This window comes from Tyto alba, unplaced genomic scaffold, assembly GCF_018691265.1.
Source record: "Tyto alba isolate M040663 unplaced genomic scaffold, T.alba_DEE_v4.0 Super-Scaffold_46, whole genome shotgun sequence".
Lineage (NCBI taxonomy): Eukaryota > Metazoa > Chordata > Aves > Strigiformes > Tytonidae > Tyto > Tyto alba.
The window spans coordinates 10,494,365-10,510,784 of NW_024881322.1; the positions used below are offsets into that span (position 1 = coordinate 10,494,365).

Below are 16,420 nucleotides of genomic sequence, written 5' to 3' on the forward strand. Positions count from 1 at the left end.
GATCATTTAAGGGAGGGAAAAGTGGTGTTTGCAGGGGGCATTTCTGAAGTGAACATAAATTTTTGGGTGACTTCGCATGTTTTCTAGGCAAACTACTGCTTGACTAGATGAAGTGAGGGAGGCAGCTGGATTGCCTTGTGGTGCCTTTGTGTGAAGTGAGGTGCCACATGGGGTTTTGTGAAGGGATCTGCAATGGATTTAAGATGGCTTTGAGGAGACTGTCTGAATTTTCTCGGAAGGAAGGAAATTGCCACCTGTTTTTTCTTTTCTCACCTTTTCACCATTGAAATGTCAAGTCTAGTTTTCCTTGGTTTAGACAGAGACTACAAGGAACACTGACAAATGAGAAAAGTATAAATAAAAGGTTGTAGCCGTCTGTAGCTGTAACAATAAATAGCATTGCCTGTAAAGTTAATACTTTATCCATGTCTTCTGCCCGAGGAGACTGAAAAAGCATTTGCGTCAATGCACTATTCCTCATTATTCAGCATGTACAGAAAGATTTCATCCCTTTCAGCAGAAGGAAAATTGGTCTAGTCTTAGGTCTCTTAGTTCAAAGCAGTTTAAAAGCTTAGTATAGCTGTTTCAGGATGAAATTTGAGTGGAAGTGTGGTAGAAAGGCGCTCTTCATCTGTTGCAGAACAGCTAGTTTAACCCTGTAACATCATCTCAGCAACGGTGCACCTACATTAGCTGTTTCAGTTTGAGCCTCCTGTGAAAACAAGACCTTACAAATAGCATTGGATAGAGCTCTGGAGAGTAAGTTGGGACCACAGATCTGTGCCAGGGAAGGAGGGACAGAAAACTTCTTAACCAGAGTATCTTATGCCAAGTTCTGTTCCAACAAGATGTCTCTGAGATAGGGGCAGCTGTGATCTGCCTGAGCTGGGAGCGGGGACGAGGGATTGTGCCCGTACCATTTGATGTGTAATGTATATGTGTAGAAGCAGGGAAAGGAGGTTGTTTCCTTCTCCCTCTAAAGGAGCTTATTACCGTGTCTGAAGGACACGTGAGAGGAGAGGCAATACTAGGCACAGTCCTCTTGGCTGGTTTCAGAAGCCCCTCAACTTTTTCTCCACTTTCTTTCACTTCACCACTAGAAGGGCAAAACCAGAAAAAAAATGGCTTGCTGCCATGTGAGTGTGTGCTAAAACACCATCTCCATCAAAATCTCAATGAAGCACTTAACTGCCTGCTCTTGCCTTTTACATCTTTCTCCTTTACTTGAGTACAGGTAGATTGGCAGCTATATAGAAGCACTTTCAGTACTTCAGCTTCCCCTGTGTTCTCTGGGGTTGAGCAAAGTTCATTAGGGCCAGTGGAAAACAACACACTTTCTCGTGGTTTTTCACTTTGTCCAGTTATGTGCATCTCTTGCACTCTCATTCTGCAAGACTAAGGAAAAGAATGAAATTAATGCACAAAGAGCTCAAAAGCTTGTAAATAATGTAATATTGCATATTGGCACAGGAAGCAAAGGAAAGTGCTATCAAAAAAAGGTGGGAAGACTTTTAAAGTGCTTCTCCAAGGGGTCAAAATTAATACCATATGCTCATTTTACTGTGTTGTTCTAAAACTGACAGAGTATCTGTGCTGTGGCCCCTATCTTAAAATCTGTGAGATTTAAACAAGTTGTTCTGTGAGCAGTGGGACTAAGCAATCCTGGTTTCCTACGAATTGTCCTTTGCCTCCAGTCTTTTATCTCCCCCCTTACGCTTTCCTCCCATTTGAATAATGTCAGCTCTCCGTTTGCTGTTGATGGAGCAGCTGTCGATGCCAGCCCTGAAAAACAGGGCCAGGGCTAATGTGAAGCTACCCATGGATGTTTACTTAGAGTTGACTGCCAGTTGGTTGTCAGCAGTTGCTTGTGTGAAGAGCAGCTACATCCTAGTTGCTCTGCCCTCATGAGGGAAAATAATTTGGCTTGTTGTGTGCTAGCCGGCTTTAAGTTTCCACAAAGTGTGTACAAGACAGTTATATTTCAAATGTCTACTCTCTTGTCAGGTTTGGCAGAAGTTAGCCAGTGGTTTCAAAAGTATTGGGTGAGGAGAGGGAAGATAACAAATGAGAAATTGGAGAGAAAATCACAGCCTCGAAAGTGTTTCTTCCTCGGCAATTCAAGCTTGAAACAGTTAATGCCAGTATTTCATGTTTGTCTGCTCCTGCTTCAACCTGCAAAGTTGGTATTTTCACGAAACTCTCAATCAGGAGGGCTGAGCATTTTTTTTTATGGTGATACAAATTGTTGTATAACTGTAGCTGAGGCTTCAAACAATCGTTGTTCTATTGTGAGATTAATTTGAAAAAAAGAAGAAAAAAGTTGCCAGAACATGTTCTCCTGTTTTGGTTCTCTTGCTGATTTGGTGTCTTGTCCATCAAAGTGCAGTATAAATAGCTAGTTCTAACCAGGGGTCCCAAAAGTTATGGAGTGGCACCAGCCATCCCAAGCATGTGGAAAAGGAGCAGCTGCTGACTGTTTTTACACACCATTTTCCTCTAAATGTTAGAGGTGCTTTGCAATGTGTTATTATTTATATGTCAGTAATACCAAAAAGGTCCTAGCTGAAAGTGGAGCCTGAAGGTACTATTTTTTGTATCTACATTCTGTAGGAGATAATCCTGTCCCCAGTTCCCCTCTATCCCTTCCCACCAAAATACCATAGCTAATTAGGCAAAGAGTGGAAGAGGAATGACGGGCGCCACGAAACGAGGTGATTTGCTCCTGGCTCCAGAGCAGATCGGTGTTGTCTGTGCTGAGAATAGAGCTCAGTCTCCTGCCTCCACATCGGAATCTCTTCCTTGGACTCCCCTACTGCATCGCAAGGTCCCAAATAAAATGTTGCATTTTTAACAGGGTGTTACAAAACTCAGAGTTTTAAGGAAACATTATAAATACTTAATAAATATAGAAAACTATGTAAAACACTTGAAATACACTGCGTCTTGGGATATGGCTGAGCAGTATTCATTCACTTTTATGCAAGGTTGTTAAAACATTTATTGAGACTGGGGAAAAAAAGGGGGAAAAACAAGTAATTTGATTTCAAGGATTCTGCTTCATTGCATGCCTTTCAGACATTCATGAAGTGTCACGCTGCTGTGACCTCTCAAGGAAATTATATTCCTATTAAATGTATTTGTGTTTACTTTATCTTTAATGTAAATGCGTGAACACTCTGTGCATTTACCATGCACAGGCTTGTCTTGTCTCTTGGCCTTGTCAAAGTGATACAATGTTTTTCCTCACCACATTCTTTTCTTTAATATACTTTTCTCTCTTGCAGGACTTTTCTTTTTTTCTTACTGCCTTGGATCATAAGTGGTCTTTATTACCCTATTCTTCTGAACTAAATAGCTAAACGCAGGTTCCTGTGGATATGAAAGGGTTTAGGAGTCATACAAACAAAAATATGTTAACTTCTCCTTGCGTGGGTTGTAATCTATTAGAAACATTCTTATTCCATATGGTTTAACCTTGTCATTTTTTCCTATTGTAACTGACAAACCACAATTAATTAAAGCGCAGTTTTGAACCCAGTTCATCAGGCTGCTACACCTGTGTGTTGCAATGCATTTATATAATTCCAGGTGCCACTTTACACCATCGCCTCTCAGTATTACTGCACTGTGACGGTAACGGATTGAGTAACGGGGATCGCAAGGCAGACTTTTGGGGGTCAGGGTAGTACAAGTGAAAGTAAGTTACGTGCTCGGAATCCTCCTCCTTGCTGGGCACAAAGCAAAAGATGACCTCTTGTTGCAGGGGCTCTGTATTTCTGCACAGAGGTCTGGCTCCTTTCGGCTCTCATGAGGATACGTGAGGGCAGGCTGGTCCCACCTTCCCAGGTGGTCTGACCTGCCTGACGTGACTGCCGAGGGGTCCCACTGGGGTCTGTGTCCAGGGGACCGCCGCCTGTGTGGCCTTACCCCGTGAAGTCTCCTTGGGGAGAGCTGGTGAAATGCTGAATCCCTGCGTGCCTGAGCTCTCTCCACGTCCTGCATGCTTCTTATGGAGAGACTGGGAAGGGCACCGGGAACTCTGCCATGGTCGGCACTGGAAAAGCGTGGGGGAGCAACGAGTTCTGTCCTGGGGAAGAAAGGGAAAAGTGATATTGCAAGCAAACAGAAAGCAACAGCAATAGTGCCCTGTTTGCTGTCTGAATTTTAACTGCAGTGGAATGTATTCAAGAGTGAGGAGGAAAATACGGATCATGGACCTTGTGCAAAAGACAGTTTTCATGTGTCCTTAATGAAGGCACAGAAGTTGGGATGTTTCTTATGATGATGCTAAAGCCCACTTTTTGTATAATTTGTGAGGTTTCTCAGATCAGATCTTCAGTTTTCAAATTCTTGTTTTTCCCACCAACCATAGGCCAGGGCACTGTTTGTGTGACAAGTCCTTATTTCAAAAGATAAACTTTAAATGAGAATTAATTTAAGAAAGATCTACAGCTCTATTACACAGAGGACTTACTGCGCTAACTCAGCGAGTCCCTCCCTTTTGCATGTATGAACACAGCAGGCTGTGGCTGCATTTCCCAAAGATGCAGCAGAGGTTGGGCAATTTGAGTCCTGCTCACTCACTCCTAGAAACAGAAACACATTCTGTGTTCCAGCCTTTTCAGTTAATGCAGAAGTAAGGAATTGCATCTACTTGTCAAGCCCAGCTGCTGAACGTGGGAAGAGAAATGTATATTGCCCATTAAGTTACCTGAAGACGTGCCTCTCTTGCCTTGTCAGGAGCAGCTGCCTTGCTCAGACATGTTCATCACTACTGACCTCTGATAGATTAAGTGACCTTGAGGGAAAGACAGTGTCAGACTGGCACCATTATTTCTGGTTTACTGATCTGTTTTTCCCATCCATCTCTATTTTTCTGGTAGTAGTCCATTTCTACAGTAAGAATACAGGCATGATTAGTACGTATAAACTGTCTGCTTCCAAACACTATGAGTTGTGTAATTTAAAAATGTATCTGTATAAACACTGTCTCACACTGTTTGCAGCTAAATTCTCTGTTGCCTGAACCATTAGTGGCAATGAAAATCAGTGTCTCTCATAAGCCAAGGTTCCTCTTCACTTTACATGAGGCACGAAATAAGCTGATATGCAGCAAATAGAGGTATTCACAGCAGGGAGAATGTTCAAAACTTCTAAGCAAGGAAGGGAGCATATATGTAAAGCTATCCCATCAACCAGGGAATCTGGCTTCTTACAAATCCACAGGGAGCTTATGTGTGTATGTAGGTGTCTAAATACCTAGGGTACTTTCAAGAAACACATCCAGCATTAAATATTGTAATAATAATGGTAAATATTGAGGCACATGAAGTCAAGCAGTTTGGGTTTTGCTTCTATTTCTGTCACTTGCTGTGTGCCCTCACTGAGTCTATTTGTCCCTCAATCATATTCATTTAAGATGATAAAATAAAGTTTATGTACCTTAACTGTTTCTCTCCAACTCTAGGTTTTGATCAGGTCACCTACTAATGAAGTTCCTACGTGCCTTACATCACTGTGTGAGGTTTTGCTGAATGTTGATGAGCTTTGAGATACTTGAATGAAAGGCTTTATTAGGTATATAAAATGTCTCCTTTGAGAACTGTCTTAATGATGAACACGGCATTCCATGAGTCTTCCTAGAAGGTAAGAGTCATGATCCTGTACGTATTAGATTAGCACAGGTAAGGCACGAATCTGGAGTGTCTGGGGATGTCAGGCGGTCACAATTTCTACTCATTTGATACCAATGAGTCTCTCTTAAAAGAATACATTAACAGTTTCTAAAACCAGTCATTGAGAATTATCCCACATCATCAAAATGTTGCCATTTATAATACACCTATTATCAATGCCCTTTTCCATTGCAGCTTCTAATTATCTGAATTTGACACTGATTAAGTATATTCATGACTTAGAAACTGAAATAAAGCAGTATGCTAGAGGAAGATAACACAAATTACTTTGGTAAAACTGAGGTGCTTTTTTTTTTTTTTTTTTTCTAAATGTGCCCTTTAAACAAAAAGTTAATTCTGGAAAGAAGTACAGGATTATGTTCACTATCATTATTCTTGGTTAGGTAATAAGTTGCCAAAGTCTGGTTTTTGCTTTGAGTATCTGTTGGTCTGTTGACTGAGGCTGAGGATGTTTTGGATCCTGATCTTTTTTTTCTTGATCTTGTGAATTTGTTCAGTGCTGCTGTTGTGTAAATGACTGTAATATCACTGTTCTGGCAAAGTGATACATTGTCTTGGTTCCACTAAGGTATTAGGACTTGATTCTATTGGGAGCTATTTTCTTTGTCACTTTTAGCATACATCTAAGGAGTAGCATGGATATAAATTCTTTGATTTTTATTTTTTTTAATCTGTTTCTGAGGGTGGCGGGTAAAACCTGTATTATTCACATACAGTTTGGCATTTGTTTTTTGTGGTTTGAATAATGCCTGTCATTTTTGTTATTTTACTGACGGCTTTTGATTTCTTATTGAGGATGTCTGAAAAATTTGCTCCTGCAGTTCTAACATCAGCTTTATTCAAATTAATTCCTTCATCTTTTGCCTCTTGTATTTCATATACTCAAGTCATAGAACATGAGATGAAGACATGGTTTGAAGAGAACTCAGTCTTATTTTTAGTCCTCTGTAAAGGTCAGATTTTTGTCTTTATTTTTATATTAAATGTATTGGCCTTCTTTTTTTAAAGGGAGCCATATTAACTGCTGTCTTATTTACAATATAGATATTTTTGCAAATATGAAATCATCCCTGTTAGTTCTGCCAGCAGCATCAGTGTCACACATGTCTGTACTTCAAGTTCTGTGTCAGTGAGAGCTATTCTATGCCACAAAGTTTAATGTGCCCAAAGCAACCATCGGCCCCTGGGTGTTTGGAATATACCCAGCACCATGGGGTATTCAGATTCATCTGAAAAGGATACACACACTATTTTTATAGACTAAGGACAGATTATGTTACAGTGCTGGACTTCAAGACTTCAAGCCTAATTTGCCTCCTCGAGGGCTATTAGCAAGCTGGAAAACCGCTGTGTATGAATGACTTCCACATACAAATGCCAAGCTAACATTTTTATTATTGAAACCACATTATGAAACTGCTACTTTTATCCTGATTTCTTCAATATTCTAGGTTAGATTTCTGGACGCTAGGAAGACAGGTCTCATCAGACTTTGTGAATAAACTGATTAAGTTTAAAGTAGCTGTCTTTTTTCTTGTCAATGGGTATTAAGTTACGTAAACCAGAGGCAAATAAACATAGTTCAGTTGTTCCTCTGATCCTGCTACTTCTTCCTCACTTGATAAGGTGTGTACAGGTGGTTTATCATTTTCCAAACAATGTGTTGTGATACCAGAAGGGATGATTGTGTTTGGGGTACAACTTAATAGATTCACCATAAAAAAATGTGGATTTTATTTTAATGATAATTTCTTGAGAACATGGTGAGAAACACAAAAAATGCTATCTCTGAGCATGATCATCTAGAAAGAGTAATTCCTCAAGAGGATCAGTAGGATCTTTTGTTTTACAGATCTGTTATTTAAGTATAGCCCTTGAAACAGAACAGGTGCCAGCAGAATCCTGGGTCTCAAGGGAGGGGAAAATGGAGAGAAAGACCAGGTGATTTCTAAGACAGAAGGAAATACTTGAGTTTAGGACAAGGTCAAAAAAAAAAAGCAGGATTTATGTCTAAAAGAGACTGAACGTCCGTTTCCAAGGGTTTACCAACATGCCTGTTGTCAGTCACAGGCATATGGAGATACTGCGTATGACCTGGGTGTGCAACACATGGAGATGTGTATTTGACAACTTTCTGCTAATTAGTCATTAGCCTGCAATTTCAGTTGGTGAAATTACGCATTCTTACAGGGTAAAAGACTTTTATTGGAAAGCAAATCTTGTGGTTCTTGTTTGCGTTTATTAAGAAATAGTAAGGAAGTCGCAAATGGTTTAGTAGAGGAACAGGGAGGTTGAGATCACCAACTGGTTAAAAAGTGGATTGAAGGGAAATCAGCTTCACTGTCTGTTGAAGAGAGAGGTGACAAATTTCCAGAGGCAAGTAGGAAAGAGGTGTCTTCAAGAAGTCTGTATTCACTCTTCATCTGTTTTTTTTTTCATTCTGCTATAAGAGATATGAGTACTACCAATTTAGTGATGACTTTTGAGTCATGTTACGTTCTTATTTCAGAAACCAACTGCAGAGAGTAAAACCAGATAATTAGGACTGATACTTAGCTCTTCTAAGGATTTTACATCTAGAGACAGCAAATCCCTTTAACTGGTGTCATGAAGCGCATTTTACAGGTGGAAAAGGTCACACACAGAAATGTGGAATAACCTGACAGAGGAGTCCCAGAGCCAGGAACTGAACACAGTCCCTGAATTCTTAAGAGAGTGTTAAGTCATTGAGATGCCAAGAACTGCAGAAATGAGTTGTAGCATTGTTTAAAGACCCACGTGAAAGATGGCAAACAGGAAAAGCCTGCTCCCATTGACTTTAGTGAAGTCAAGATTTCACATAGGCATTGAGTGTGATAGGAGAGGTAGCCTGTAACTTAACAAGTAAAAAATGACTTAAAAGCCACACTTTAGTTACGTTCCTCCAGGAACTAATCCTGAAGACCTATTATTTGAAAATAACTTCAGTGCAAATGGGCAAACAGATAATGATGACTCTAAGATTAAGAAGCTCTAGACAGTGGCATAAGGGAAAAAAATAAGAAAATAAATTTGGAATTAGAGAGTTTTTGATATTTTAAACAACTTGGAAGATTCAAACAAAAGTGAAATTATGCTAGATTTTTAGATAGCGACTTGACAACTCGGTATTATAATGTGTTGCAGGTTTTGACAAGCTGGGGTTTGACCAGTTTACATGATGGTTTTTGTCTACACTTTTATTTTACATGGTTTCATTCACCAGATAAGTCTATCAAAATATAAACGCTCGGTGTCAAAGAGCCAGAAAACGTACTTGAGCTTTATGTCCATGTCTTTGCACTCAATGCTTTAAGAGCAGAGTGAAATACGTTTCAGGATAAATATTGATCAAGATCTACATTTACAAAGGTATTTGTGTCAGATTGTGTTGTCTCAAAAATGACTAAGTATTCCTGAAGTAAAATCATAGAAGACAAATTAGTTAAATGGGGCAGCTGGACAAAACTTTCAGCAAATGACAGAAATGAGAGTATAAGGGTTACGTTTAATATGTTTGCTTTGTCCTGTTCATACAGGGTGAAGCCAGAATGATGAAACACTAAGTCTTTTAGCCTGACCTACTAGCTATCCCTGGCCCCACTACATTTTATCCAATTATACCTGTGGTAAGTCCAGCTACTTCTATTGAGATAGAATATATTTTCCACAGAGACATCTTGCTTTGTTTGGAGATTTCCAGAGAAGAAAACACAGCTTCCCTCCGTAATTTGTGCCAACGATTACTCATTCCCATCGATAACAATTCTAATTTGAATTTGCCCAATTTCAGCTTCCAGATGTTGGTTGTCTATTACTCTTTTCCTCTACAAGATTAAAGGGCCTTTTGATTCCTGGTATTTTCCCCGATGAAGGTATGTACGTGCTGTTATCCAATTGCATCTCCTTCTTAGCATGGTAAGTGGTCCGACTTCTTTTTATACAATCTTTTAACCAGCTTTGTGGCTCGCCACCTCACTCTCACGTATTTTCCGAACATGCCTGTACGACTGCGAGTGCCAGGCGTGGAGCCACCATCCCATGGGCAGCCTTGGGTGCTGCAAGCACGGGGAGATGAAATTAACTCCTTGCTCCTCCTCACCTTCTCACACTTCACAAAGACGTTGGGCAGTCAGCTGTTCGTGCGGCCAACATGCGTTATATTTACCACTTGCCTTTTTTTAATCCGAGACAAACGGAATGATTTACCAAGTCCAGTTGGCGTGTAAGGGGCTACGACGGCGGTGTCGGCACCCGGGAGCGGGCTGGCTGCCGCGGAAGGGCCGCGCGAAGCCCCCACGGCACCTCAAATCGGGCGGGTGGGCTGGGGCAGGGCAGGGCACGGCGACTTCTCGGCGCCGGGGCCCGAGCACGGCGCTGACAGGAAGGGGAGCGGCGGGAAAAGGCGGGAAGCGGCGGCGGGGGCGAGCGGGCGGGCGCCTGAGGAGATGGCGGCGGGGCGGCGCCCGTCCCGCCGGGCTGCCCCGGGAGGGCGGGCGGGCAGCGCCGGGGCGGGGTGTGCACGTTGGTGTGAGCGTTGCGCGGCACCGCCTCCCTCCCTTCCCTCCCTCCTTCCCTCCTTCCCTCAGGCTGCCCTGGCAGCTGGCGCGGAGGTACCGCGGTTGCGGTGGGGAAAAGCCGCGGAACCGAGCCGAACCGAGCCCCCCCCCCCCCCGCCGCGCCATGCCGGCCGCCGCGCCGCCCCCGCTCCACCCCGCGGCGGGCTCCTGCTGCCCCTACGGCCACTGCGCGGGTGAGTGTCCCCGTCCCGCCGCCGCCTTCCCGCGTCACCCGCCCTGCCCGAGGAGGGGGTCGTCTGGGGAGGAGGAGGAGGAGGAGGAGGAGAGGGGGGGAAGCTCCAGCTCCGTGGGGCGTGAGGTGGAGCCAGTGGCGAAACTTCCTTCGCGTGTCCGTGGGGTTGCGGTTTCAGCGCTCGGTGGCGTTTGGGCTTGAAACGTGGGGAGGTTTGGAGAGGGACGGGGGAAGGAGCCGTTCCCGCTTGGGCGGTGGGGTTGAGGCGAGGGCTTTGGGAGGGAAGGAAGGCTTTTTAAAAAAGGGGTGGGGGGTGGGGGGAGTGCGTTTCCCCCGAAGGTGCGAAGATGAGGTGGTTATTCCACCGTGCACCTTCAATAACTTGTATTTTTGATGGAAAGGGGGAAGCCCCCTCCTCACCCGCGCTTTGTATCGGGGGGGGGGGGGGGCTGTGGTCCTCATCCCCGGCTGAGAGAGCACTGCAGCGGCCGTGCCGGGTCCGAGAGCCGGTCCCCGGGTCCCCGGCGTGGGGTCGGCCGTTCCGAAAAGCACGGCAGGGTGTTACCGGTACTGCGATTATAAACCGAAGATGGGGAAGTCACTCGCGAAGTCACTGCGAGCACAGTTCGCTCGGAGCGGGTGCCCGGGGGCTGCTGCGAGAGCACCGGTGCCCGGCAAAAAAAAAAAAAAAAAAGTAAATATCAGCGATGTAAAGGTTTAAAGCTGTTGCACAACCGTGTGTTAAAACACGAGGGTGGTGAATTTTCCCTCAGGGGGGAAATTGCTGCAGCTGGCGGGTCAAAGCAGGGGGGCTGCTGTGTCAGATGGGGATGCTGTGACATGTGGTAGCCAAACCTCCCTGGGGAAGAATGCCGGTCGTGCCCTCGCATCCCCTGACTTCTGTGGTTAATATCGGTTGTGTTCACTCCTATTTAATAATGGAACCGATATTTGTAGGAAAACTATTCCATAACTTTTCACTGCTCAGCGTTATTTTCTGACTTCCTCAGGGGACATTCAGTATATGATGTCAGCAGGGCTGGATGAGCCACTGGTTTGAGCTGATGGAACAGGTTTGAGGTTGTGAGACTCTGTGTTTGGAAACAACCCCATAAACTGAAACTTTTGCTACACTGTATACTGAAAAGTTTCCTTTTTTTTTTTTTTTTTAAAAAAAAAACAAACTAAAACCCACAAACAAACAAACAAAATCCTTGCAACAGTATAACAAAACTATGGCTTCTTCCTCTGAGCATTTAGATTGCAAACTGTCTTGTGCCAGGGGATACCCTAAGAGTTTATCACCAAACCTCGTAGTTCACCATGCATGCTTTTGCTACTAGCTTTATATAGAAATGAAAATGTACACATGCATGTTTGCATGCAAGTTTGTCTTCCCACCTCTTTGTCTCCTTTTTCTTTATCCCTCCCTCCCCTTCCATTCCCACCCCCACCCCCCCCCCCCGGCTTTTATTCTTGATGCTTCTTGTGTTTTTAATATGGTCTAAATCCAGTCTTGACTCTTTGAAGTGTTGAGAACCAGCAGAGTCCCAAAACAGTCAGCAAATGAAACCAAGCTTGCAAAACATGTTACAGCTACTTTATGTAGTGGAAGTGAAGTTATTATAGCAGCTCTGTCATGCTTTTCTCAAAAGTTTCGTGTATCCTGCAGCTCTCTGGATAAAACTGATCCTGCAGAGTTAGAGTCTCTTTCTTGTGTAACGGGTGTGGATCTCCTGAAATGGCATGACTCCATGAAAATTTTTCTAGTATGTTGGGACACATCCGCTGAGAACTAGCTTCTGGTAAATCTCCATCTGTGGTTCATTAACCTGAATTGTTTAATTTGACTTAAACTGTCAACAAAGATAAGATAACTTGTTTTTAATTCAAGATATTGGCAGCTGTTCAAGCTTCTGAATTTCAGCTGTGCTAGTTACCTTGTCTTTATTGGCTTTTTTTTTTATACTTAAGTTAATTGCCTTGGGCACGCTAACCTGAGTTTTGAATATATCTTTACCTTGTAGCATGACTATATGCTTTGTATCTGTCTGCACTGCTGCTTTTTCTAGCCGTGTTCTGCAGAGCTTCACAATTTTGGCATCTGCGGGACTTCAGCATGTGGTGACGAAGGGAAGTTGTGTGGGATTCATTTCCCCATTTCTAAGATTACTTAGCTACATTTGTTTTCTGCAGAAAGATCTATAGTTTTGTAGAAATCAGGAAACCTGGTGGTCCTTCCTTTTTTCCAACAGCTCTAGGGCAAGTTGAGTTGGTTTCTGTCACTGCTTTTCCTCTTTTCATTTGACTTGATTCTTAAACATTTAACAACATTTGAAATCAGCATTAGATATATTTTCTTGTAAATATAATTAGCATCAGAACATTGTGGTGACTTTATCAGCTTCAGTTAGGTCTGATCCAGATGTCAGTCAAGGCAATGTGTATCTTTTAATTAGCTTCAGTGAAACTTGGATCAGAGCTAAAAATGTAGTAGTTGAGAGAGGTGAATGTGACACTTATGTTCTTAACAGTATAATATTTTCCTGGTTTTTCTTATTTTCAGACTACTGGGTCTGTCCTTTTGGAGTGTTCACCAGATACTGGGAAGAATGAAAAAAAGAGGGGGAGCTACTGTCTCGATTGGTTCTAATGTAAATTTGGAGTTTTGGTAATGCTTGCAAATTGTTCATCTTACCTAGCAGTAGTTCGCCTTCACTCCAAATGAAAGTTGGCCATGTTGACCATCTTCCCTTTATTGCTCGTATAGTTTACTCTGTCTAATTATTTTAAGAATGCAAAATAATTATTTGTGTCATATATTCTTAGAAGAAGCTCTCTGTGATCATTCTGAAAACACCATCTCCCACTCAATCAGTATTGCTAGCCTGCATATATACTCCAATTTTGTAGTTTTCTTGTCACCCCAAATAATGTAGTTAATGAAAATGCTGGGAAACGTCTGGTGGTGTGAAAATCCTGATCTTTCTGCTTGTGATCATGTAATCAAGTCTAGCTAGCTCTGGCTTGGAGTTTTCCTTAAGAAACCTATTTTCTTTTGTAATTTCTTCAAAACATTTTATCTTGCAGTATTGGCTTTTAATATACGAGTCTCTTCTGAAAAAGTGGTTCTGTAATAATGGGGTTGGGAATTCTACATTTATATGCGAGTTAACTGCTCTTAAACGTGCTAAATTTCCAAAGAAAACTTTTGGGTAATTGCCCCCTTTGCAAACCAGATGGAGAATCAGACTCTGGCTGGGTCTTTGCTTTAGTTATGAAACAAGGTTATTGGTAATAAAAGATCTGGAAGACTAATTAAACCCTCAGTGACACCTCTGCAAGTTCTCTTATTTTCACTGGGTTTGCTCAGTTGCAACTGATTAGTCATCAAGTTGAGATTTAGGAAGCAATGCAAATAAAGTCTCCCACAAGAAGAAACAGAATCCTGCTCCTTTGACTGAGGCAACGCTGGCTAACAGGATTAAAAAGCATTGAAAGCTTACTTTGTGGTGAAACATGAATAATTAATTTGAAATATATGGTAGTTCAAGAGTCAAGAGCATCAGTGTGAAAGTGAAACTCCCTGTACACTGAGCATTGAGAAACACATGGAGGGCTTTGCCAGATGGATCCTGGCAAATATCACAGTTGTGTAAGATGTTTTTGTTTCTGTCAGTTTTGTTCCTCTCCTGAAAGATTCTTGATGGAAGGTCCTGGACTGCAGAACTCAATTCCTTGGTTACTGGGGCAGACCCTGAAGCTGTCAAACTGCATAAAGCAGCCATGGCTGTTCCCAATAAAATACACAGCCTGTCATCTTTGAAAGAAATTAAATAAATGAGCAGTTTCATAATATTCTTTTTTTGGTTTTATGCAGGGTAACAACTTAAACTGAGCCTCACACCTCCAAAGGCACTGATTCATTTCACGTGCAGTCTTACATTTCACTTAGTCTTTACAGATTATGCATTTGTATACTTCTTTAAAGAGCTTTCTTTATGCTCGCTTTTTAATTTGCTACCCTTAAAATGTCAGAAAGAAGATAATGAAAGGGGGGTTCTTTTTAAAAAATAAAAAAAAAAAAAAAAAAAAAAAAAATTTATGGCACTTGTGACTCATTACCAGACTACATGAAGTCTTTACCTTCATCTGCTGCTCTGGGGGTGATTCAGCTCAGTTTAACACTAACACATGGCAATAGCCATCTGTGTTTGCTGTAAATATTTTATTTTTTAATTGCAAATGGCTTGATTTAGAAAATCCTAAACTGTACAGTGGGGTAGCTGTGGGCCTGCAGGGGAAGGAGGTGAGTGCCTGGGAAGGCAATTTTTGCCCAACCACTGTTGCCAGGTTGAAAAAGGGAGCACAACACCTGGAGAGCAAACCAGGCTGCCCTGCAGCAGTCGGGACCCTGCTGCTCCTTCCTGGGGGGAGCTGGATGGGAAAGGGCCAGGGCAGGCTGCAGAGGGGCTCTGAACATTTAGCAAAGGAGAGGGGGCGTGGGAAGAAGCAAGGAAAACCCTGAGTTTATCTTTGAGAAGAAAGAGGGAAAGGTGGCTGCTAAATGTTATTTATCCCTCGTGGTTCTCATACAGTGAATACAGTCACATGTTGCTGCATGCTGAGCCTCCTACATGCGTTTTGCTGTGGGATGGCACCCACAGTGGGGCTGGGGGTGACACAGAGGCACCATCCATCCTCAGGACGGAAAAATCCAGAGCTCATCTAAGCCATAGCAAGGGAACCCACGTGGACATCCCTCAGGCTTCCTCCTTGTGCTGAAGTCCAGCCAGCTGTAAGGTTTTCTACCTAGTCCCTCCAGATAGTCCTTCCTGTCTTGGCAACTCCTTTGCTATAACATCTGCCTGCTTTTTAGCTGCTCTGGTACCCTTTGCCTTAGGTTACCACTAGGATCTCCCATAAACTCAGAGGTCTCTGTCCCAAAACTGGCAGTGAAAAGGGAGTGAGAGAAATGAGCAGGGAGAAAGGAGTGGAGTTGCTTCTTTCTTTATGGAGTGAAAGACCCGGGAAGGATGAGAATGGACATTTGTGGGGCTGAAAGGTCTGGAGATCTCGTTTCCAATCTGCATGCGATAACGGCTGTTTATTATATATGCTTTTTATTTTAATAATTCCTCAAAGATACGGTTTATGATGCAAATTTTTGAAGTCTTCTTGCCTGCCTTTATGAGGGCAGGGTACAAAAGTAAGCGTCTCATGTACTCTTGTACTCTCAGAGTAGCCACTAAGGACGTTTTCTTTCCTCACAGCTGACACTTTGGCACTCACTTAATGAGACCAGACATATCTGGCTGGGAGAAACTAGTTCTGTTGGTGACATATGAGACAGAAGGAACCCAACTTGACACACAGCTGAGTTTGCAGGGCTGACAGTTAAAAGAAAAGTAATATTGCATGTGAATTTAAGGATGCTTAATGTGAAATTGTGAAAGATAATGAACTTGGCATCCTGTCATAGTAATTTTATAGGATCTTTTAGAGCTAAAACTGTATATTTATGAGATAGAGATATTATTGTGTTTTTTTTCCTTTTTGTAGATGAACCCAAATTATATTTTCTTTGGTGAACTTAGAATACTGCCTGAGCTGCTGTGTGACTTTAGTTTTCTACAAATTGTGTTTGACTGGGTCAGCAATTGATCTCCATTACAGTAGTGCAAATTGGACACGGATGTGCTGACATAAGTATAAGTGGAGATGCCCAGTAGGGTAACAGAAATGATGTTATAGAAATTAAACTATTTCCTTTTTTTTTTTTTTTTTTGTTATTGAGACAGTATTAAAACTGTTCTTGAAAGATTCCAGCTGACAAATGGTATTTGTAATAATATTGAACATGATTTTGTTTCCCTTCTGCACCAGTAGCTAATGCAGATAAGAATTTGTGTAAATTTTAAATGTAATTGGATAAAATATACTCTGGTCTTCTA

The 16,420-nt window shown here is 42.3% G+C and overlaps 1 protein-coding gene across 4 annotated transcripts in view; it reads left to right on the top strand.

Annotated features, from left to right (window-relative positions):
- Positions 1–10,275: 10,275 nt before the first annotated feature.
- Positions 10,276–16,420, top strand: part of DCLK3 (doublecortin like kinase 3) — a 30,333-nt gene continuing 24,188 nt past the window's right edge. For all 4 annotated transcript variants that reach the window (XM_042806518.1, XM_042806519.1, XM_042806520.1 and 1 more), the window contains exon 1: positions 10,276–10,467. In XM_042806518.1, coding sequence (XP_042662452.1) covers positions 10,398–10,467 — 70 coding nt within the window. In that variant the 5' untranslated portion in view covers positions 10,276–10,397. The remainder of the gene's footprint in view (positions 10,468–16,420) is intronic.